At 41.5% G+C, this 24604-nt stretch overlaps 1 protein-coding gene across 6 annotated transcripts in view; it reads right to left on the bottom strand.

The window, feature by feature from the left end:
* RANBP17 (RAN binding protein 17) overlaps positions 1 to 24604 on the bottom strand; it is a 258274-nt gene that overhangs the window by 221252 nt on the left and 12418 nt on the right. For all 6 annotated transcript variants that reach the window (XM_037906717.2, XM_043553023.1, XM_043553021.1 and 3 more), the window contains exons 3-11: positions 19400 to 19490; positions 17534 to 17700; positions 12794 to 12859; positions 11633 to 11737; positions 8686 to 8851; positions 7574 to 7647; positions 2797 to 2916; positions 1470 to 1616; positions 204 to 376 (exon numbers count right to left, since the gene is read on the bottom strand). In XM_037906717.2, the coding sequence (XP_037762645.1) occupies positions 204 to 376; positions 1470 to 1616; positions 2797 to 2916; positions 7574 to 7647; positions 8686 to 8851; positions 11633 to 11737; positions 12794 to 12859; positions 17534 to 17700; positions 19400 to 19490 (1109 nt within the window). The remainder of the gene's footprint in view (positions 1 to 203; positions 377 to 1469; positions 1617 to 2796; positions 2917 to 7573; positions 7648 to 8685; positions 8852 to 11632; positions 11738 to 12793; positions 12860 to 17533; positions 17701 to 19399; positions 19491 to 24604) is intronic.

Below are 24604 nucleotides of genomic sequence, written 5' to 3'. Positions count from 1 at the left end.
TAAGACACTGGGCCAAATTCTGATCTCAGAACAGTGTAAAACAGGAGTGACGACTAAAATCAATGAATATAATTTAATGTAACTGACGTGAGAAAAAGTTAAGTTTTATTGATTTTAAAACAAAAGCACAACAGAAAGAACTATGTACCAGCTAATCAGTGCTCTAAAACTGCAAAGTTCTGTTTATACTGAAGAAGGTTTACCTTATAACTACAGGAACAGATTCCAGTCTAGAAGTAATATACGCTTTTGTGATCTCTGGTGCATATGTATCTAAAAGGTGTGGTTCTGTTGATTTCACAAAAGGTACCGATGCTACCATTCTCTGCCACAGAGTTAGCAGATAGTGAACACTGTTTGGAGCAAACTCCCAGTGCTACAAAGAAACAAATGTAATTTTCATGAGAGCATCTCTTATCCCGTGAAAATTCATGAACATACCAACCTTATCTTTACTACTAGTATTATTTATGTTGAGGAAGTCCTCAAATATCCCAATCAGAATCAAGGCCCCACTGAATTATACTAGACCAGAGGTGGCCAAACAGCAGCTCACGAGCCACATCTGGCTCTTTTACAGTTAAAGTGTGGCTTGTGGACACCCCTCCCCGCATTCTCTGCCTACCAGACTGGGTGGAGGGAGGGTCAGGGCTTCTGCCTAGCAGCCGGATGGTGCAGCTAGGAGCTTCTGTGTGAGACAACTGGTGTCTGCTGGGGGTGGGGGGTACAATTTAAAGGTTCCCCCCACAAAAGCTGGAGTCACACCCCTCTCTTACCCTCAGCGGGCCCTCCCTGCAGCTCCCAGATGTTAGCTCCTTGTGAAGAGGCAGATGCAAAGAATTGGGAGCTGCAGGGAGGGGCCGCTGCTTTAGCTCCTCTGCCTGTCCCCAAGGCCAGAGCTCCCAGCTTGCTGGCTCTAGCAGCTGCTGTACAGGGAGAGGGCCCAGTGGTACCACGTGATCAGCTGGGGCCAGCAAACCCTGGTAAAAATCTGGCAGGGGGGAGGGGGAACCTCCCATGCATGTGCCCCCTCCCATGCATTACCTCTGACTTCTGTCTAGCGGGGAGGGGGTCTCAGGGCTTCAGGCCCAGGGGGTGCACCTGCCAGGGCTCAGGGCTTCAGCAGGAGCAAGGCTGAAGCCCTGAGACGCCTCTCCCCACATGACTGAAGCCCTGAGCCCCAGCAGGCACCTCCCGGGGGCTCTCAAACATCTGAAGATTGTCATATGCAGCTCAGAGAGTCAGTAATTTTGGCCACCCCTGTACTAGACACTTTCGCACAAACACATAGGAAGACGTGAGCCCAGGGCTGAAGAGTTTACAAAGTTACATTACTGGCAAACTTGGAACAAAGTATATTTTCAAGTAAAATAACATCAATAACAAACCCAACCCCAAAAACAAAACAAAAAAATCCCCCAAACCAAATCCCACATCCGTTAAGGATTTAAGGCTGTATATATCCTTACCTGTAAGCTAGTAATAGTGAAATTGGCTATCAATCTGATAACCTCTGAGTAATCCTTCACCATTACTAGTTCTCCCAATTGGTAGTTTGTCTTTAGTCGAGCCAAAAAACGACAGAACTCATGGTAATTACCTGGATCAGATAAACCCTAAAATTACACAAGAAACAAAGTTTTTTTTAAAATCACCAGACTAACCTAATATGCTCACAGCAACTGAATGCAGTGACTCTTTGGGCAGTAGGAAAAAGAGGACAAGAATCCTTTAAGGGTCCCTACTATATTTGGGTTACGAGAAGGTTGAAGAGGGGGACAGATTTCCCTCAGTGGAGCCCAGGGGGGTACAGGAAGTTGCTAGACCAGGGACTCACCCACCATATGCACCAGGGCAGGAGCAGAGGTATTTATACCTATGCATTCCGGAAAGAATTCTCTTGCTCTCTCTCAATCCCTGATTAGCACCACCCATCTTCCCACCACGGGATCAGAGCAGAACCAGGTTTTATGATCAGTTGTGGGCTTGTGCTAACCCCTTTTTTATTTGGTGCTGGGAAGGAATTTTTTCTTCACTGCCAGATTGGCTGGGGCAGAGTGGAGCGTTTTAGCCTTCCCCACAGCAAGTTAGCCGATGAGATAGGTAAGGTGGTTAGGCCAAGATGTCACAATTAAATAAGCAGCAAGTGTGGCCGTTGCCCAGCACAGGTACTCATTATAGAGGGGATAAACAGGAGTTGTAAGTGGATTTAGGGAGAGGCATCCTCTAACGGAAGCTGGAGAAAGGGAGGTTGGTGCTTGTAATGGCTGGTATAGCAGGAAGACAATTCCCCCCACATTTTTCAGTCCCCCTTAACCTTCACATTAGGGGTAGGCAGTGGGGTCCCAGCTACATGCTGGCTGGGACCAGGTTGGGAAGAAGGGCTGACAGCAGCCCTCCCAAATAAGTGGAAATAATTAAGGACAGAATGATGACCAGCACTGTAAGATTTATTGCCAGGTATTTCCAGATACATTGTGTGAATAAAAGGTGCAGCCTAATTAAACCACCTCCATAGCCTCTTGTCTTTATTCCTACATGGCCGAGACAAGGGCATATAACACCTCTCCAAACATTATTAATTTAAGAAATGACAACTTTGTTGTGCATAGCTTATTTTGTATGAACCGTGTCCCAAAATGATTTCTGGTTAAGAAAGGAGGAGAAGATTGGAAGTTTAAGGAAGACCTCTTGAAGAAGGTCATGAGGGATGAAGAGAGGCAACAGGGTTGTGACAGGGTACAAAAATTCACAAATAATTTTAACATTTGCAAAGAATTTAAAAAACAAAAATACCTGAGGATTTTCAAGGATTCTTTTCACTCCTTTGATTAGATTCCCAAGATACTTGGCGCGTTCTGGATTGCTAAATAAAGATCTTCTTGTAGAAGCAAACTGAACCAAACAGGAAAGTGCCTAAAAAAAGGAAAATAATTGTAAAATTAAAAAAGCAAATCTCTGCTGCCTGACCAGTCGTCTTTCCCTCACTTGGAAGGATTCTTCCCAGGACTGTTGCACCACTTATTATTCAGGTTGCTCAACACCTCCCATTATAAGACAGGTTTCAGAGTAACAGCCGTGTTAGTCTGTATTCGCAAAAAGAAAAGGAGTACTTGTGGCACCTTAGCGACTAACCAATTTATTTGAGGATAAGCTTTCGTGAGCTACAGCTCACTTCATCAGATGCATAAAGTGGAAAATACAGTGAGGATCTTTTTATAGGTGTGTATAAAAACATCCTCACTGTATTTTCCACTTTATACATCCAATGAAGTGAGCTGTAGCTCATGAAAGCTTATGCTCAAATAAATTGGTTAGTTTCTAAGGTGCCACAAGTACTCCTTTTCATTATAAGACAGTTTTTTCCATTCCGTATAATAACTGCCAAAGAGAAGGTTATTCACCTTATGCACTAATTGAGGTTCTTTGAACTGTGTCTCCCTATGGTTTCTACACTGTAGGTGCTGCAGCACCCCTTGCGCCTGGGATCAGAGATCTTTGATAGCAGTGCCCATTGGGCTGCATACGCTCTTCCCTGTCTCGCGCAATGGGTGGCATCTATCTAGAGCAATGTGAGATCCAACCACCCTCAGTTCCTTCTCTAACATGGAGCTTATCTTTGAGCTCCAAAGCAGAGGAGGAGAAGGGCAAGTAGTGGAGCACTCATAACACACATCTCGGAAAACCTAGCCACTGCACAGGGTGAGTAACCGGGTGCTCCACTGTAGGTGACTGTAGAGCAGTGCCCCAGATGGAAAGCTGGGGCTTCAGAGTGGCGTCTAATAAGGAGGAGAAGGCAGTGCATCCTAATAGGGTATCTGATGCTGTGTCATGGATAATTGCATAGTGTTGGCTAAGTGTCCGCAGATGCCCAGGTGGCTGCTTTGCAAATGTCAGTGATCGGCACATTGTTGAGAAAGGCAATCGAGGTGGAGATAGAGCAAGTGGAATGTGCTCAACTTCCAGGTGGAGGTAGCTGGTTGTGCAGTTGATAACAAAGGTGTATACACTGTGTGATCCACTTGGAAAGATACCGTTTGGATACAGACACTCCCTTCAATCATTTGGCAGTTGGGAGGAATAAATGTGGCGACTGTCTAAACGATTTAGTTCTAGCAAGGTAAAAGGCTAAAGCTCTCCTAACGTCCAGGGTGAGTAGAGTCGCTTCTTGTTAGTCGGTGTATGGCTTTGGGAAGAAAAAGGAAAAGTGGATAGGTTGGTTCAAATGGAAGGAGGATGGTACCTTGGGTAGGAATTTTGGATGTGTGTGTAACATGACCCTGTCCTTAGGAAAAATGTTGTATGGGGGGTATGCCATGAGAGCCCCTATTTCTCCTATTCATCGGGCCAACATGATGGCAACAAGAAACGCTGTCTTAATGGAAAGATGAATGAAGGAGCATGTTGCCATGGGCTCAAATAGTGATCTGGTGAGAGGGTGCAAGATGAGGTTGGGATCCCAGGGTTGGGTGGGATGTCATATGTGAGGGTAAAGGTTCAAAAGGCCTTGAAGGAATCTCTTCATGAGCAGGTGAGTGAACATGGAATAGCCATTTATCTTGGGATGGAATGCTGTGATGGTGTCCAAGTGCATATGAATGAGGCTTGTAGATAGGCCTGATCTTTTAAGATCTAGAATATAATCCAGAATGAGTGCTAACAGGGTGTTCATTGTTGAGACATGATTGGCTTTGTACTGGGATTGGAATCTTTCCTATTTTTGGAGGTAAGTACGGTGAGTCATGTCATGTCTGCTATTTAAGAGAACCTCTTTTATTGCCTCTGAACAGGTCATCTCCGAATCCTTAAACCATGAAGGAGACATGCCTTCAGATGAGCAAGACTTAGATTGGAATGGAGAATTCAGCCCGCATCCTGAGAGAGGAGGTGTGGAATCAATTGCAGGATGATCAGAGAACACACCGTCATGCGTAAGAGGTAAGAATACCACATTTGTCATAGTATGTTGGGGCTATGAAGATGACTCGGGCTTGTTCTACCTGTATTTTGTGAAGTACCTTAAACAAGAGGGGAAAAGGTGGAAAGGCATAAAGTCATAGAGTATCACATGTAATGAGGAAGGCATCTTCCAGAGACCCATGGCCTAGACCCTCCCGTGACCAGAACTGAAGGAATTTGGTGTTCTCTGGTGTGGCAAAGAGACCTATGCGGGGAAATCCCCAGTGGCTGAATATGCACTGAAGGACTCTTGTCTCTAGTTCCCACTCACAGTCTTGTGAGAATCATCTGCTCAGTGAGTGTGCCGTAGTATTCTGGTGTCCAGGCAGGTATGTGGCTGAAATGTTGATGTTGTGTTGGATACACCAATTCCATAATTTCAGTACTTCCAAGCATAGGGAGCAGGACCTCACTCCGCCTTGTCTGTTGATGTAGAATATGCAGGCGATATTGTCTGTCCAGTGTCTGATCAGTGGTAGGAAATGTCGCCGTGCATTGTGAATCTAGATCTAGAAGGTTGATGTGGAGGCCCACCTTCCCTGCTCCATGTGGCTCTGAAGGTGTGCTCCCCAACTGATTAGGGAGGCATCGGTTGTTAGAATCAGGGATATTGCTGGTTGGAGAAAAAAGACCCACATACAGATGTTTTGGTGTTTTTTCTACCAGTGTAGTGAATCCTTGATCTTGACAGGCATAGACTGGAGTTAGTGAAGACTGTCTGGGAGGTACTGTGCATAGCCACACCTGGAGACAGTGCATGTGCAACCCAGCATGTTTTACCACGAACGTGGCTGCTGCCATGTGGCTGAGCAGCTGGAGGTATCGTTTTGGAAGCTCTTTCACTGTGCGTCTCAGTCCCAAGGGACAGCGTGTCCACCTGTGGCCCTGCCCATTTAGCATCCTTGGGGGTGGGGGGTGCGATAGCTCAGTGGTTTGAGCATTGGCCTGCTAAACCCAGGGTTGTGAGTTCAATCCCTGAGGGGGTCATTTAGGGATCTGGGGCAAAAATTGGGGATTGGTCCTGCTTTGAGCAGGGGGTTGGACTAGATGACCTCCTGAGGTACCTTCCAACCCTAATATTCTATGATTCTTGGACTTCTGTTTAGCTCCAGTACTGGAGGTACCTGGACGGTCATGGGAGTTAAGTCTGACCCCTGACGATGGTGAGGCTACTGACCTCGCAGGGGATGGCATTCTCTGAGGTGGTTCCTTTGAAAGCGATGTAGTGGCCAGTTTCTTCCCATCTGAGCAGGAAAGAGAGGATTTCCTTTTGGATGGCCGTAGCAAGCAGGGGTCAGCTGATGACCAAGTCGAGTGCGAGAGTCATGCCTGAGAAGTATCAGGGCTGGGGTCCAAAGCTGGCCATAGAGAACTCTCCATGAGGAGAAGTTTCAGTCTGAGTTCCTGGTCCTTTCAGGTCCGGGTGGTTGAGTTGATGCAGTGGGTGCACTTCTTTGTGACGTGGCCCCCACCGAGGCAGCGGATGCACTGTGAGTGACTGTTGCTTATGGGTAAGGCCTACCAAGAAGAGAGATACCTCTTGAACCAGGGGGATCCCAGCATAGTCCCAAGGGGGAGAACTCCCAATCAGGGTGGGCGGGAAACAAGGGAAGAGTAGCAAAGCTTTGGTTTCTTTTTAGGGGGAGAAAATTAATGAAAATGGCTAATCACTACTAAAGTAAGGTAAGTTAATGAGAGTATCTCTAAAGGTAGAAGGGCTCTGCTCTGGATTTGGTTTCACACCAAAGGTGGTTGAGAAGAAACTGAGGGCAGTTGGACCGCACAACGCTATATATAGATGCCGACCCCGGCGCGAGATGGAGAGGAGTGAATGTGAGGCCCAACAGGCACTGTTACAGAAGATCTCCGATCCAAGATGCAAAGGGAGCTGCCAAACCTACAGTGGAGTACCTACAGGGGCACTACTTAAAGAACAACTGTTTGGCTAAAATTTTCCATGCTGGTTGTCTGCCTCAGCTGGAATTTTTTTTTGGCAAGTGTCAGCAAAAAGAATTCAGCTGTGTTCAAGAAATAGGCTAGATAAAAGGAGACGGATGAGATTGGGACTGTAAGAGGGGATGGAGGAGGGACAGAAACTGTGACTGGTAGTTGGTGGTGGTGAGGCTGTGACTGGGTTGGTCAAGAAGACTGGGAGCTGATGGTAGTGAGCCTCCCTCAAGCACTGGTTGCCCTGAATGAGGCAGCAGTCCTGGAGATAAAATAGTGTATAATCATAATTAAAGACTGTATCATAATGCACACACATTAAGGGTCAAATTAAGGGTGCACAGACAACCTTAATTCTGGCATGTCCTAACTTCTGAGTGCTTGACTTTGCAATCTTAATGATATTCTTTTAACATATTTGGTGTATTTATGGTATATTTCAAATGGCAAATCATGACCATGAGGTTATAGAAGCTATTAAACATGCAAAAAAAATTCACATCTCCATTTACAAGGGATGGCCCAAACTATATGCAGGTGGCACCAAAGATGTCACTGGGGATGGACAGGGAGTAAACATTTAGCCTGTATGTTTAATAAATTTACAAAGTCAAAAGAGAACTGGTTTTAGTAATTATTATAACGTAAATCACTAAGCTTTACTTACCAACTGCGACAGCACTGGCGGAAGGGAATGATACAAATCAAAAAACAGGTCCAAGGTCTCTGGTTCTAAGAAGACTGAAGGGGGGGGGGGGGGGGGGGGAAGAGAGAGATGTTTTTAATCACTGTTTATCAGTAATAATTAAATATCTATCACCAGCTTTGTTTTTATTTTTCATAAAAGAGCTAAGAGTGAGGTACAATTTTGATTAAAGAATAGTAATATAAGTGTACTAAATAGCTCAGCTCAAACAATGTATAGTTTATAAGACCTTGTAATGCTCTTTTAGCACAATTAATCTATTCTATACATTAAAAGAAAAAAATGTATCTGTACAACAAGTCATGTGAAAAAGTGCTGGGAACAACAGCTGAGTAAGCTGTCTGATCACTTAAACACCAGTTAATTCACACACCCAGGCAGTGGACCTGACTGTGCCTAATCAGTGAATTAGAATGGGCTGGAGGTTGGACTAACCAGCTAACTGGCCCTTTAAGGCAGAGGGTAAATGAAGGCACAAGAAGGAAAAACAGGCTAGGAGAGACAAAACCAAGAAGGATCTCTGGGTGGAGACACCTCTTCCCTCTCTCCTCCTTGGCAGAGGATTGAGCAGAACCTGCAGCTATATATGTATGGCCCACTAAGATCAAATGTAAATAAACTACATGGTGGTGTTTAACAACTGAACGTCTCCAAATAGTCTGTATAGACAGAGCAGAAAAAGGGGTGGGACCTTGCCCTGTCACACATGGATACCCAGGAACGTGATTCTATAAGTGACCTGTATTATACACACAGAGAGCTTACTGCAGCTCTTCAAGGTACTCAGACACTTTGGTGTGGGCATGGTATAAGAACCTGCAGAGAACAGTTTGAATTGCACACCGTGGTGTGGCATAGTACACTGTCTCTTTCCTTACTGTTTCTGTTATAGATAGAAATTATAGAAAAGCCACATGAGGTTTCCTGTTTAACATATCAGCAAACAAGACTACCTTACAGGCAAAGATCTTAGATAACTTTATAATTACAAGTACTGTATCAAAACAAACAGATAACATATTCCCTTTCGTGTAGAATGCACTTTAGTGTTAACAGTTATGATCTTTTCTTACTTGTTCTCCAGTTTGTTGGGATTTGTACAGTGCATAGATCATCTGCGGACTCATCTGCTGAATTGCCAATGAAGTCAAAGTTAAGACAGTTGAGGACAAGTTTCAAGAGATGCATTGCTAAACTTTGTTGTTGTTGATCCTGAAGGTTTAAAGGTTTTGCCAATACCTATAGTTAAAAAATTAAAACATTTCATTAAGGTGTTTGTATACAACAAATTGAATATAATTTTGAAACAGAAAATATTTGGTTCTAAATCTTTACAACAGATTGTCAGTATATAGTTAGAGAAATTTCAATTTTTTAAATATAAATTTTAAGTTTTAAAGATTTTTTGCCCATAAAGGATACAGTAAATTCAATTTTATTCCTCTAAGAGACAGTTCTCTTCTCTCTCAAAAAGGCAAGTAAAGTGATACATTTTCCTATAGTATTGGTATATAAATTGTGAATCTCCAAGATACAGACCTAATCTTTAAAGTGTGATTAAAAACTTAGAAGAATGTATCTAAATTTTACATTTGGGGTTCCATACTCATTCTCCCTCATTTGCTCCAGAGCAAATATGTTTTCACTTTACAATTCAAAAGCTCCAGAAACTCCTCTGGGGTATGAGGACCAGAATGGGTTCTTCCTGTTTTGCAACATCATCAGTAATACAAAGCCTGTAATCTGAATTTAGCTAACAGTTTGGTGATATACAAGACCAGAATACAATGCAACTCACTGTCCCTCAGCTAGCCCTACAGAGCCAAGAGTAAACACTTTTGTCAGTGAAGTTCACTGATGGGATTCGGAGGCTTACAAGGAGCATATATTCTGAGTAAGATGAGTTTTACACAGGTCCTTCTCTAACTACAGCAATTACCATAATATAGAATTACAAAGAAAGCCATCACAACCACAAATTAAACAACTGACTACCACTATGAACATATAGTATAAAGGCAATGAGTTTCGAGCTTCAAACATATTAGTCACTAAAGTTGTTCTTGGGTTGGGAAACTTTTCCCTTAAAGAGTTACTTTTCTGGCCAAAACAACAATCAAAATGCAGCCCCTTCTTACTCAGTGAATCTGCTCCCTGTTTATATTCTGAATCATATCTGTTGATTTAGTGACCAAAAGTTTTGACTCAGAGAGGGAGCTGGAATCTATTTGAGCCATCAGCAGAATTGTTAACTGAGTTGTAATTGTTGAATCTTCATCACTGGTGACGATGCACGAGACATAAAGAACCCAGCTTGGAAACCAACAGCTTGCTCTATTTTATTTTTATTTTCCAATTACACTTGTTACGCTGCTAAGCTTTCATACAACTTTTATGTGAGTGCTTACATTTTATAGGTAGAAGTTACACCAGTGGTTTGATAAATGTTAGTTTAGTGCACAATTAAATAAGTTAGTAAATGCTATACTTATTACTATAGTTTCCTGAAGAGAAGTTGGCATTATACAGATGTTTTAATTATTATATATTAACTACTACATGGAAGGGTGGCTGGGCTGAACACGTGCAGACTTTTCAGTGTTTGGGAGTATCAATTTAACTTTAGTTCAGCTGAGCTTGAAGGCAACTAGGCTGGAGAATGTTTGGTGTGGCATGTGTGTGAGAAGGGGGTGAGAATGGAGTAATGGGCACTGCAGGAGGGCAGTGTCCAGAAGAGGATACCGCAAGATAGGGAGCAACGAGGATCCCAGACAACACTGCAGAGCAACAGGTGAGACACCACCTGCAGAGGGTGCTCCACATCTGGACAGAGCGAATTCCCGGAGCAACCAGCAGGAGGCGCTGTGGTTTTGAGCCTACATGCGTTACACACCTAAATAAATAATTTGATTTTCCTCAAGTGTTGAACAACTAGCAAAGAAAGCACTGAAGGAGTGGGAAGCAATTGTTGTTTTTCAAAATAGACTAATGCAAGCAGTTGCTTGGGCTTAAAAGAAGCAGAGCTCAGCAGCTTCCTAAGCACAACGACGGCCTTGATCAGCAGGGAAGACAAGACGCAAAGAGCAAGACCAAGTTTTGGAGTCCCTTCAGCCTACATGGGCCTGAGACTCTTTGGCTTCTGAAGGCTGCTCCCCAGTACCTGCTGTCAAGCCTGTGGAGAGGCTGGGGTCTGAACTCAGCCAGGTAGCCAGGTGGAGGGAACAGGGGAAGCGATCCAAAAAAAAGGCACCACCCGCTGCGGCGCTTTTACTCACCCAGCGGCACTCCAGCGGCAGGCCCTCACTCGCTCCAGGTGTCTTCGGCAGCACTGAAGGTCCTGCCGCCAAAGACCCGGAGCGAGTGAAGGTCCCGCCGCCAGGGTGCCGCTGAAGACCCGGAGCGCCACTGGATGAGTAAAAGCGCCACACTGGGTGGTGCCTTTTTTTTGGATCGCTCCCCCTGTTCCCTCAACAGGGGAAAATTTAAAAGGCGCCAAGACATTGACAAGGCGCCACTTGTGCTCAGTGGGGGAGCGGCTGCTGCCCCCCTTCTCTGCAGCTACGCTACTGTCTGAACTCTCTCAGAGTGCCACACAGAGGCTCACAGGGCTAACAAAAGAGGCAGAAACCCCTGGTCAGACCAGGCTGCTCTGCCACATAAAGAGGATTTATCATCCTTTTTTAATAACACTAAAGTAGAAGGCCTAACTAAGCTAAAATAAAACTAAGCTAGGGAAACAATATAGGAAACAAGAAGAAAAGCTCAGGATACTTGCTGCCTACTTTGGAAGGTAGAACGTAACTGAAGAAGCAAATAGACAAACTGGACAGGCACTCAAAAATTCAACCATTTTATCGGTTGCTCGTGTGTGTTCTAATTTGATGTAAGCAAACACCAGTCTAGGTCCAGACTGACCTTGTCCACTCAGAGTAATAACTAGCATAAATTTAAAGCAGTAAAAACATAAGAGCCTCATTTTAAGGCATTTTAATACTAGCTTCAGTTATAAAACAGACTTACCTCCTTTAGAAGAGAGCATGCCAGCATCAAAATATCCTTTAAAGATGTGTCACGGAATGAGGTAGCTATTTTACGATGTTTCGCTGAAGGTCTTGAATAATCAACCTAAAAAAAAATAAGGCCACAAAAATAAGGAGTCTCTTTTCGTCCTTAAGACTAGCGAAAGGGCATTTCTGGCACATGAGGCATTAGTCACAACAGATGAAGACTATGGTCTGGTACCAAGTCCAGGCCTCCTGGTTTCTCTTAACAACACCCACTGACTCTGCTTTCCTATCCGTTGTTGTTGTTCTATTTTTTCCTATATTACCTATTATTTCTGTTTTATCCTAGTCCCTACTCATAATGCTGACCTACTGGGTCTACAGCAACACCAAGAACAAGCAGAAGCAAGCGATGAGATATTCAGCAGCTATTCTGCAAAACATCACCTATGGATTTCATGTGAAATTGCTCCTACACTGTGGAGTTCTGTAAGAGAGGGAGAGCTGGTCTGCACTTTGACTGTTCCTGTTTTAGTGTTGTACCAAGTCAGGTCACCAAATCATTTTTCCTTTGCTTTAATTTTGGTGTTTTTCCTTCTCTCTGATCAATACACTCGATTTCTAGCTTGATCCCTACCCTCCATCCCAAACCATGAACACTAGAATCAAAATTCACTCTCCAGGATAATTCTTCTTTGAACTTTATGTACAAAACCACAAAGAGCCAGCTGCTGAGATTGTATGTCTACACCACATTTGGAGGCGTGACTGCAGCTCAGGTAGGCATACCTATGCTAACTTTAATCTAGTTTGCACAGCTAAAAAACAGTCAAGACATGGTCATGTGTATGGTATGGGCCAGCAACATATGTACCCAGTGTTCTGAGTGGGCTTGTACAGCTGAAGCCTATTTCACCGTGCCTTCGCTGCTACATATTTTTTGGCAATGTTTTCCCCTTCCCACTCCGCAGCTGATGGGCAACGTACTTTTAGGTCACACCCACCCATTGAGAAGTCTTGGTCCCCTAAACACCTGGGGTTTTAAAACAAAAGAATCCTCCAAGTCTAAGTCCTGTTTTTTAATACCACTTCTGTAGTGTGCAGGGGGACTCTGACACACTGCTTTAGCAGAGTTACATTCATCTCATACAAATGGGAAAAAACTATACATACTTACTAGGTTCATTTCCTGAGTCAGTTCTGAAAGAATCATCACTCCTATGATATAATGGTCCACAGTTGCCTACAGAACAAAACAGATAAATTCCCTAATCTATACATCTAAAATGTAACACTAGACATTTCTAATATTAGCAGAAACAGGTTGGGTGAACCTAAATTTTTAGGCTGAGATTTTTAAAGTTGTCTACAAGATTTAGATGTCCAATTCTCATTAAACTAGTATGAACTGCAAGTCCAAATCCCCAAAGCGGCTTTCAAAATCTCACCATAAAACATTAAAACTTAAGGATGATATTATATATCTTCCGTTTAGAAATATATATTCTGAATATCTACATTAGAGGAACTCAACTATTAAACACTTCTCTAGGGTTAATTCAATCCTTTATCCTTCCAAGGTAGCTATAATGAGTCCCACATAGTTTAGATGAGAGTTTAAAAAAAAGTGTCCTGGGTGGATTAAAGATCAGATGGTACTTTTCAGAAGAGTACAGACTTGCACTGAGGTCTGGTCAAACATTCCCCGTTATACTGGCAAGCAGAATGCTGGTTTTGGCCTGACTGACATACTCCATCCTGCAAGTGTCTGCATCTTACCGGTGAAGTAATTCCTCTATATATTTAGTGTTGTTCAATGGGAGCCACACAGGATCATATCAGAGGGTGTGACCCACAACTGAACAATTCTTTAGAATGCTTTGAGATGAAAGGCATTCTATAAAAGTGTAAGTGTGAAATTACTACTAATAAACAACTCTTTAGCATATTATTCATAGAAATGATTTAATATTACTTTGCACTTCAATAAGAACACAATAGAGTTCCCTTCACTGGGGCATTACAGAGCACTGAATATTAAAACATGATTAAGATAATCACTTTTTTTAAAATATTTAAAATCAATGGTAAACTAATTAGTGTTACAGACTACTGCCTTTGGTTACAGAAGGTGGACATAATCCTCTGAATCAAAGTCTGCAATCAACAGTTGCTCAGCTGTTTCGGGACATCCAGATAGCAGTGTAGACCTTTTCTCTCAAATGTGGAACTTGCCTCAGTTTTCCTTGCCTTTGTCACCTCCAGACTGGATTAATCTAGTAACCTTGAAGAGCACTCAAACTTCAGCTAATGCAGACTTTCATTGCTTACACATGGGGTCTGATTCTCCACTGTCCTTCACCTTGTATAGTCATTTATACCTGTGCACAGTAGGTGTACAAGGCTACCAAATCAGCATGATGGGGTAAGAGGTTTTTTTTAAACACCTGCTTTGCACTGGTGTGAATGACTATATAAGGTGCAGAGCAGTGGACAATCAGGACCATGGAATATACATTACACCTGTGCTCCATAGAATGCCCTGGCTTCCAGTTTGCTTCTAGGTAAAAGATAAAGCGCTGGTTTTGATTTAAAAGCTCTTCATGGTTTATGTCCTCCCTCCTCTGACACCGGTGATCAACTTGATTACCCAAGCTGATAGTCCCAAGATTTATACATCTAGGGTATGGTGACAGTGTTTTCTCAGAAGAGGGTCTTTGACTCTGGAATTAATTTCCTTCCCTTTTGCCTGACAGATGCCAGTTTTGTCAATCTTTTCAGCACACTTCAAGGCCCACATATATGTTCAGGCTTTTCCTGATGGGACCAGAGTAGGAAGGGCCTCTTTTGGAAAGTGGGTATGGGAAGCGCACAGAAGCAAGGTTTTTTTCAGGGTCACTGTTATTTTGTCTGTTTAAATGTGCATTGCTCATGTGGCACTCTTGATATTGGTCAAGTGGCACTCTACAGGTTTGATTTTGCTTTTTGTTCAAACTAACAAAATGGGTACTACAAACAGAAAAAGTAAAAGTGTTCCACAATCATGGAGCAGATAACTATGGGAACTTATTTAAATAGATCTTGAATAGTAGCTTAAACACCTTAATGTCTTTCATATCAGAACCTCAAAGCAGGTTGCATATATTCATTACATCACACAAGCACCCTGGGTAATAAGAAAATACTAAACATATTTTACAGATGGGGGGTGGGGACTAAAGCATAGACTTGCCCAAGTTGGTAGAGAGAGTTAGTGGAAGACCTGAGAGTAGAACACAGGAGTCCTGACTCCTAAACACCTTCTCTGCACAGTAAATTACATTCTAATTCAAACTGGATCAAATTCACATACGATTACTAAGACGGACATAGCTAAGGCTGCTATTCACTAATTATCATTATGGCTTGATTTTTTTTTTCAATTTCAATAGTAAATTCAGTTCACTAGTAAATTTATAGCTTCATTTTCTCCTCTAGAGGAATTTTTAATTTAATGAAAAATCTCTTAAGTAGCAAAGTTTTTTTTGTATTTAAGCCTCCATTATTAGTGAACTACCCAATGCAGATTCACACTGCAATCATTAATATTAAATGTAAAAAATCCAATTACACTTAAAAAAATAACTGCAAAGAAGCTACAATATACTACTCAAGAGTTTGTTTTTAATAAATATTACAGCCCATCTTTTATTGTCATTCCCAATTTAGCTCAAAAAATTCCATTTACATATTATAATCAAATTATTTTGAAAAAGAGAAACAAATGAAGCATAAATCTCACATTCAATGGCAGAGAACACAACTGAAACTGTTGCACCCATTATTTTCCTTGTGGAGTAGCCAGAAACACCACCACAGACAGCGTCCTGGACCAACAATACATAATACCATCCCTTAAGGAAATAAATGCAGAAATATCTAGACAAATCCACCTCAGATATTTCACTGAAATAAGTTCTGGAAAGAAAATAACCCCTCCGCCCCATTCCATGTATGCATTTTGATACTAATTTCCTTACACTCTTGAGTTTTAATGTTGTTCCTAATCTAGGGATTATGGATGTGTTTAGAGACTAGTAGAAAAAACACAAGAATGTATCTGTGCCACTCACCAAGCAGCACCAATAAAACTCTCCACACCACCTTTCGTTTAAAGATCACTGGTCATAACCTTATTGAACTGTTTTACTCCAAACCTTAAAAGGAATTAACCAAAACAGTTGGGTCCTTACTTAGCTATGTGTGCATTGCAATCCCTTGCAGCTAAAGTCCCCGCCTAGCCTTCCTTCCATGTAAAAAGTCAAGCTCATCCCTGAGGATGCAATGCTCCAATATATCACCCGACCAATAATAAGTATTACCTGTCTTTAGTCTCCTTATTTTCAAAGCTCCACCTAGTCTCTGAGACAAGAGGCAATGACATTTGTAATCTTCCTGCACGTTCCTCTGGACTGCTCATCAGGACTCCCACTGAGGGCATCACAACAACCCACACACACCCTGAATCGTTTGCTACTGCTTCTGGCAATGTCTGCCAGGCGATCATTGCAGATCGTTGTTTTTCAGAGTCAGGAAAGAATTTGCTCATGTAGCAGAGTGGAAGGTTTCACCTTTCCCTGACCACCTTGCTAGTTTCACCTGACAAATTTTCATGCTGGTCCCTGCCACCTGGCCCTATCTAACCTAACTGCTCTAGGGCATACTGGGTCCAATCAGATTCCTTGTGCCAGGATCGATGAAGCCAAGGTTGGGTGGGAAGCAAGATGCCCCAAATGCTGGAGGGGAAGGTGAGTAACCCTCCCTTATTCGCTCATATCTCTTCAACTAAAAGCTCAATTATCGTGACTTGGGTTTAAACACACTAGGTCATAAGACAAGGAAAGCCCACAATGCCAACCCCACACTGTGAACCACCTACCCACTTCCATTGCCTAAGTGGCAGACTCCTTACAAATTGTGACTCCACCCCCACTGAGACATAATACACATTCTAACTCTCTCTTTTCTTTTCTTTCTTTCTTTTTTTTTTTTAAAGCAATCAGCTCTGCTTTTTTGGGTCACGCAGGAAAAGATTTTTAATGTGACCATGAGAGAGAAGGAATGCTGACCATGTCATTATCAAAACCACTTTATGTGTGTACAAAACAACAGATCATCTCTGCAGTACAGTAAAAATCTTTACACATACCTTTGCAAGTAGTTACAGTTAGGGCAGTATCTCTCCATATTCCTGTTAATAAGCTACTTGAGTACGGCAGACTTGTTATCACAAAGGCAACACTGTAAAGATTTTAATGGCAACCACTGTATCAAATATAGAAACTTTTTTCTTTTTGATCCATTATCAAGGACCAGTGTTTAGAAAAGTGTACTGGTCCTGCAAAATTTTTGTACTGGTCCTACAACTGACCACTGTTTGCACAATTGTAGCAGCCAATATTGCAATAATCACTACAGTCAGAGTTAATGCTTTATTCCATTTGAAGGATGAGATTCCCACCTTTCAGATGGTATAGTACTCATTTCTTCATGTTTTTGAGATAATAGCTGTTAAAACTCTATTAGAATTCAAGTGGGGAAAAATAAAGATGGTAACCATAATGGCATGATTTTAAAGTCTGCTTACTCAAATTGCCAAGGTGAAAAACAAGTGTTTTATACCTTTGAAAAAAATGGGGAATGGAATAAAGCATTCCATGCCCTGGCAGTTTGCTAAAAACTAAACCTTAAACCTGGCAGGTCTGCTCTGGTCCTTTGACCTACGCAATTTTTTTTGGCATTGGTCCCTGCCTTTCTAATATGTGTATAAATACCCTTTGGGTTACTCAGCAAGCTATTCATTAAGTGAGAAGAGAGATAAATTTAATGCAAGACTATGTAATTTTAAGTAGCAGCATGACTGGATAATTTTTCTTACCTGTAAAAATTTTTTTACATCAGCAATAATGTCTCTGAAGATGAGCTGATCTTTTTGAACCTCAAACCATCCTAATTTTGTAATCTTAGCGATGACCTGAACAAGAGCCTGGATGACAAAAGGAGCCAGTTTGGGTTGAGAGGCTACGTAGTTCAGAATGTAATTCCCTATAAAGAAACATGCTTAGTCAACATCACAATTCTTTTAAAAAACACACTTGAGCCATTATAACAAATGTGGGAATCTAGGTCATGTGATGTAATTTTTTTTATGCTTAGTATAAAAGACACTATTTTCAAAAAATTAAGTCATGGAAATTATTAACTACATTGGAGCTATTTGCACCAAAGTATGTATGTAATTATCATTACAACATACATTTGACAATAGTTTGTGAATACCAAGGATGCTGACCGGTTAACCAATTTAATCATTCATTTTGTCCCACGTACTGGGCATCAATTACTCTGCCTTAAATGCAACAGCAGCCTTCATACCTCATTTATGAAATACAAGAAACTAACAACAGTGTTCTCAGGCATGCGCATGTACAGGCTGCTTTCAGTTCTGTCGAGGCATATTTCCTAGGGCAGAAAACTTTTCACCTAACTTTTCACCTTCCTCAAATAAGAAAACAGTTTCCTGGGGAGTGGAAGGGAAGGTCATTTCTGTTTTATACACTTGCAGGATGATTTATCATATACCTGTACAAAAATTCATTTGTTCCTGAGGAGAAAAACAACATGTAGGCTGAAATTAGTCATCAAGAAAGGTGGATTCACAACCCTGTAGATTCAATCCTTTCTCCACAGAACAGGTACAACACTAGCCAAAGTAGTGCAGACTTCTATATATTTCCTCAGTAGGGAGCCTCAGTACTAATCTGAAAGGCTTTCCTCTATGTACATTCAATCCTAGGCCTCTCAGACATTTTTCTACAAGATTAACACCTCTTGCAAAATACCTAAAACTTGTTTGAAACATTCTAAAATGTTTGTGTTCTCCTCATCCCTGGTCTAAATAACATTTGACAGTACTGATAATTCCAATCTATTTCAGATGTTTCTCATGCAAAATGATTAATTATTCAAAGATCAGTCCTACTAAGATTTACACACTTGCTTAATTTTAAGAACATGAGTAGCCACAATGAAGTTAATGTCACACCCTTAAAATCAAACACATGTGTAAGTTTGTGCAGGGTCCTAAGTCTGGAAGTGAACTCTGCCCTGACTCGCTTATCACAACTGCCAAGAGCTAATTGGAAGGGGAAAAAATGGAGTAACATGTAAATATAAAAGATTAGTAGGTGTACTAATATCTAGGAATTTTCATGTTTCTAAACATTCACTAACCTTCACTACACCTTGTGAGGTAGGTAAGGATGACAACTATTATATTCATTTTACAGATGAGAAACTGGGTTACTCCTAAAATTCTCCTATATGCAGGGGAACACAGCCACCGCTACACCCCTGATGGATGCAATGTATATTTGCATCCACAATCAGTGAGTTCGTCAAATAAGGAGCTGGCAAGAGCAGGAAATGAGTTCCATCATGTCAGGCCCCTCTACAAGAGTAAGCGACAGCAGGAAAGGGCACTGTGCTCTCTTTTACTCCCATGTGGTCTGGTTCCCTCCCTTTTGTCCAATAAAGCACAGAAAGGACTTAATGTAGTTTCTAGGTCCCAGCAGGTGCTTACTGCTCTGGCAACTGGAAAATCCAGCTATTTTTGTCTTTGAAAGTGAAAAAATTTGATTTGGAAGTTAACAGAAGAGAATAAAAGCAGAACCCGACAGTGTCAGGTTAGAATCATTCTCTGACTACAACTACAATTTTAATAGAAATAATACAAGTTACTTACTGATGTCAATCCTTTGTTCGATGGGTAAAGGAGTTGTTCTGCTTACAAGTTTGGAAAGACATGTTGCTGCTAGAAGCTGAGCATAGGATGTCTATAGAAACAAACACCATACCATTTTATTAAAAGAAAAAAAAAAGGTTATGCGAAAAGAAAGCAGAATGAACACGTAGGAATACAGTTGGTCAGACAATGATTTGGCTATATACTCGATATACGAAAAATTAAATATAAATACAACATTGCTTTTAAAATCACTAAAATTTCCAAGATATAGGAAATAAGAAGACCCTTCCGTTCCCCTTGTCCAGCACCCTCAAAAAATGTAGACTTGTGATTGGAACTACTTTTCTAACAACACTTTCCCATTCTTATCACTGGCTGAGTTTTCAAATATTTGGTTTTAAATCATTTGATGTTTTATAACTAAGGGACGAATTTGTCACATCCTAGATTTAGTCACAAGAATCCTGGATTCGAACATCTGAAGTCTTGATTTGCTTTGTTTGTTTAATACTCATGACTTTAGCATTTGAGTTTTTTGTGCATGATGGTAAAAATAAGCTTCATTACAGCCCTGAAGACTGAAAAGTAAACTAAGTTCTTCATCTGAGACCACAAGAGATGTGATCCGCAACACCTCTGGGAATGCCATGGATCAGACCAGACATCTCTATGAAAACTGTAATTGCACTTGGAATGAAACTCCTTAAAGATATTCTTTAATTCAGCAAATTGAGTTGGGGATTTCAAAGATGACTCTGGCAAAAATCAACATTCAAAACTGTTATTACAACTCACACTCTGTCATTTTCTCAAGGGTATTGCTTCACAACTGCATAAAACACAAAAAGGCAACATTCACACCTAATAAAATGCTAGTCCTTCAAGTATTAGCTCACTTCCATTATGTCACTCAATTATACCAATTCCCCTCTAGCAGACTCACTTTCAATTCAACAATACTACCTCCCTAAATGCACACATGAAAGACCTGAAGATCACACTACAATGCACAATTTTAACATCAACCTTCCAACACTACATTATTTAATAGTTTAATCACAGACATCTTAAAACTGCATTCTTAGAACTTCCATACCATACAGTAGTCAAAAAACACTGGGCCAGATTATCAGCTGTTTACACAAAAGTGTTGGGGGAAAAGCATAGCTCTAATCCACCTTTTTACTCCCTTGATCTTGGGCCTGTTGGAAGCCAAAACAGCCATAGGACCACTTTAAGGTTTCAGTGGCCTCACAGGAAGCACTGCACCAGCCCCGGATCAGATAGAGCAATCTGCACCTGCCTACCTCCACCTCTGGCATGCTTCCTTCCTAGCCCTCCCACCCCTGTGCACTACCTCTGTTGGAAAAGTCCCCAGCTGTCCCTCCAGTGTAGCTTTACACTTGCTTTGTGCTGCTGAGTTGGGGTTCAGCATCTGGCCAACAAAATTAATTACGTACTTGAATTTCTTACCCTTTCAAATCACTGTTGCCTGATCTGTGGATTGTGTATTAATTATATTGATTACTTAGGATTTTCCAGTTAACACTCTGAGGGTTTGACGGATTCTTGTCTAAAGATCAACCCCAGTTTTATCAAAATTACTGGTCAGTTGGGAACCCCGATATGCATGGTTACAACACTCACACTTCTGTATTTGTAATAGTTTAATAATACAGTTAGCAAAGTCACCAACACTCTAAGCCAGCAAGGTAGACAGAAATAATAAAGAATGTACATTTGAACACCCATATACTCACACCATCCCTTGCAGAACAACCTGAAATATTAGCCATTATCTTCCTCATCACTATCACCAGTGGCCATCATCCTGGCACCTCTCAAGGGCAACATACATCTCTCTCTTCCCAAGCATACAGGTGTTTATAATATGTTACACTGATGCCGCTGTGCCTAACACATATTCAGAAGGGGTTTCTCCCCTTTTTCTTATTTGTGTTTCCTTACCCCACTGTCATAGATATAAAGGGAAAGGTAACAACCTTCCTGTATACAGTACCATAAAATCACTCCTGGCCAGAGGCACGAAATCCTTTTACCTGTAAAGGGTTAAGAAGCTCAGGTGACCTGGCTGGCACCTGACCAAAAGAACCAATAAGGGGACAAGTTACTTTCAAAAGGGGGGGGGGGGGGGGGGGGGTTTTGGTCTGTCTGTTCTGTGTGCTTGCCGAACATAGATCAAGGAAGCAAGCAATCCAACTCCATTAGAATTAGTAAGTACTAGCAAGGGAATGCATAAGCTTATTTTTGTTTTGGCTTGTGATTTTCTCTGTGCTGAGAGGAAGGTGTATTCCTGGTTTTCTTTTTGTAACTTTAAAGTTTGGCCCAGAGGGAAATCCTCCGTATTTTTGAATCTGATTGCCCTGTAAGATTATCTTCAATTCTGATTTTACAGAGGTACTTCTTTTACCTTTTTTCTCTCTAATAAAGTTCTGTTTCTTTTTGAATCTGACTGGGGTTTTTTTTTAGTCTCCTAAAAAACCCCAAGGTTGGTCTGTGCTCATCTTGTTTATTCTCAGGCCTCCCCAGGAAAGGGGGAGTGGGGGCTTGTGAGGATATTAGGGGGGAGTAGGAACTCCAAGTGGTCCTTTCCCTGAGTTTGTCTAAATCACTTGGTGGTAGCAGCGTTACCTAATCCAAGGTACAAGGGAGAATTTGTGCCTTGGGGAGTTTTTAACCTAAACTGGTAAAAATAAGCTTGGGGGTCTTTCATGCAGGTCCCCACATCTGTACCCTAGAATTCAGAGTGGGAAGGGAACCCTGACACCTACTAATGTTGGGGTGCCCTTATCCTAGAGTCTAGTATATTAATGATTTCAACTTATTACCATATACGCCAATTTGCTGTCAAGGCAAATTCATAGTTAAGTATTTGCCAATGATTCTATACTAAAATATCCAAGCCTAGTATCAGTTTAATATTCCTGCAGTTGCCAAATGTTATGTACAAACTTCCCTTTTAAACACTTTATTCCCATTTCCCCAAAACTTAGGTGTTACCATTGGGCCACTTATCTGTGCCAAAGTTCATAGGCCTCAAACCTTATGCTAACTGCTTAAGCCAATATCTTACAGCAGTAGTTCTCAACCAGGGGTACGTGTATGCTGAGGTCTTCCAAGTGGTACATCAAATCATCAAGATACTTGCCTAGTTTTACAAGAGGCTATATAAAAAGCACTAGCAAAGTAAGTACAAACTATAATTTCAGACAGACAATGACTTGTTTTTGCTGCCCTATATACTATACACTGTACAATGTAAGTGCAATTGACTAATTTTATAATTATATGGTAAAAATGAGAAAGTAAGCATTTTTTCAGTAATTGTGTGCTGTGACAAGTTTGTATTTTTATGTCTGATTTTGTAAGCAAGTAGTTTTTAAGTGAGATGAAACTGGTCATGAGCAGCACGTGAACCGCCCCGAGCCCTGCCCCTTCTGCTCGAGGCCCCATCCCTTCTGTGCCCCCCATTCCACCCCAGAGCCGCCCCAGCCTCACCCCCCTAGCCCTGGAGCGAGCAGCGCAGCAGCGGGAGGGCGGGCAACGTGGCTGCAGCACCCCCACCCCAGAGCAGTGGGAGGGAGCCCCACACCCTAGCCTCAGAACAGCAGGAGGGCAGACAATGCGGCCTCAGCCTCCCCAGCCCCAGAGCACGGGGAGGGCCGGAGCTGGGGCCATCCCACAGGGAGATTCGCTTGGCACGGCTGCTCCAAAGCTGGAGGGGAAAGGGGCCTGGGGACAGAGCATGGGTGGGGCCATGCCTGGCTGTTTGCGGAGGAACAGCCTCCCCCAGCCTATGGCACCCACTGTCCATGCTTGGGGTATGTCAGACAAATGAGACTCTTGAAAGGGGTACAGTAGTCTGGAAAGGTTGACAGCCACTGTCTTACAGGATACAGGCCTGGAGGCTTCCTTGCATTACTGCTAAGTAAAATTAATGCTAAAGCTAGCTCTATGGGCTGGGCTACACCACACACATAGATATACACTATGATTTTTAATAATCTCAGATCAATTAAACAATACACATTACATCTGAAAAATATGTATGGTTTAGTAAAGACAGACTTTGTTTTATATGTATTTGTACATAATGTAAATAAAACAGTTAAGGAATTTACTTGCTATAAATTTTCAAAACCAAGTTAGATGTGCCATTTTAAAACGATTGTAACAAACTAACAGATTTACTTGAAAATTCATTACTGAGGAAAAAGTGCTATAGTTGGATACATTATATTCTTCATAAATGCAAGAGGTTTAATTCCTGCTTCAAGTGTAAGCTTCAGCACAACTATAATCTTAGCAATGGAGCCACTACCACGCCTCTACAACAACAGAAATGGAAACTACACCTTAACAACAAAGCTGTTGAGCACCATTTTGATGTCAGTTGATAATTATACATGGAAAAGACTTATTAGATCATAGAAGCCATTCACGCACCCTATGAGAAAATGTACCACATATTAAATCAGTCTTACACCTGATCTCAGACAATCATACACACACAGAAAAAGAAAATTTACTAGAATTCTGAATTTTCTGTATCTTAATTACAACAATTCTGTAGCTCAACTGTATTGTTACATTTGTTCACGTTATGGCCCCACTCCTGTAAAGACTTATGCACACACTTACAATTAAGTAAGTGTGTAAATCTTTGCATGACCAGGACCTATATTTGTTTTACTTGATACTATTATGGAATTTGAATTATTGTAATGCAATTACTATGCACCAAAAATTGAAGAGAACAATATTTATGCTTGCATTTCTCACATCCTGAACAGAAGTCTTACTGAAGACACAGAATAATTGAGTCTTTTCTAACAATAAGATTTTGCACCTTTTATCCAAGGATCTCAAAGCACTTTACAAAGCTGAGTAAACATTTATATAACAATTTATAGAGAGGATAATTAAAGCAGAAAGAAGTTAACTGACTTGCTAAAGGTCAAAGAAAGTCAGTAGCAGACCTGGAAATAGAAAGTAGTAGGTGTCCTGGCTCCAAAACACTCGATTCACCAGACCATTGTTCAATGAAGAGACCACAGCTGCAACCACATATGAATGGGACTCCTCACATAAGTAATCCTTACTCAAGAGTATGGATTACAGGATCAGGCCAATGTGCTATACTAACTTTGAATATTTTCATTTTCCCCCCACTGAGAATGC

This window comes from Chelonia mydas, chromosome 8, assembly GCF_015237465.2.
Source record: "Chelonia mydas isolate rCheMyd1 chromosome 8, rCheMyd1.pri.v2, whole genome shotgun sequence".
In the NCBI taxonomy this organism is placed as follows: domain Eukaryota; kingdom Metazoa; phylum Chordata; order Testudines; family Cheloniidae; genus Chelonia; species Chelonia mydas.
This window is presented reverse-complemented; position numbering and strand designations above follow the sequence as displayed.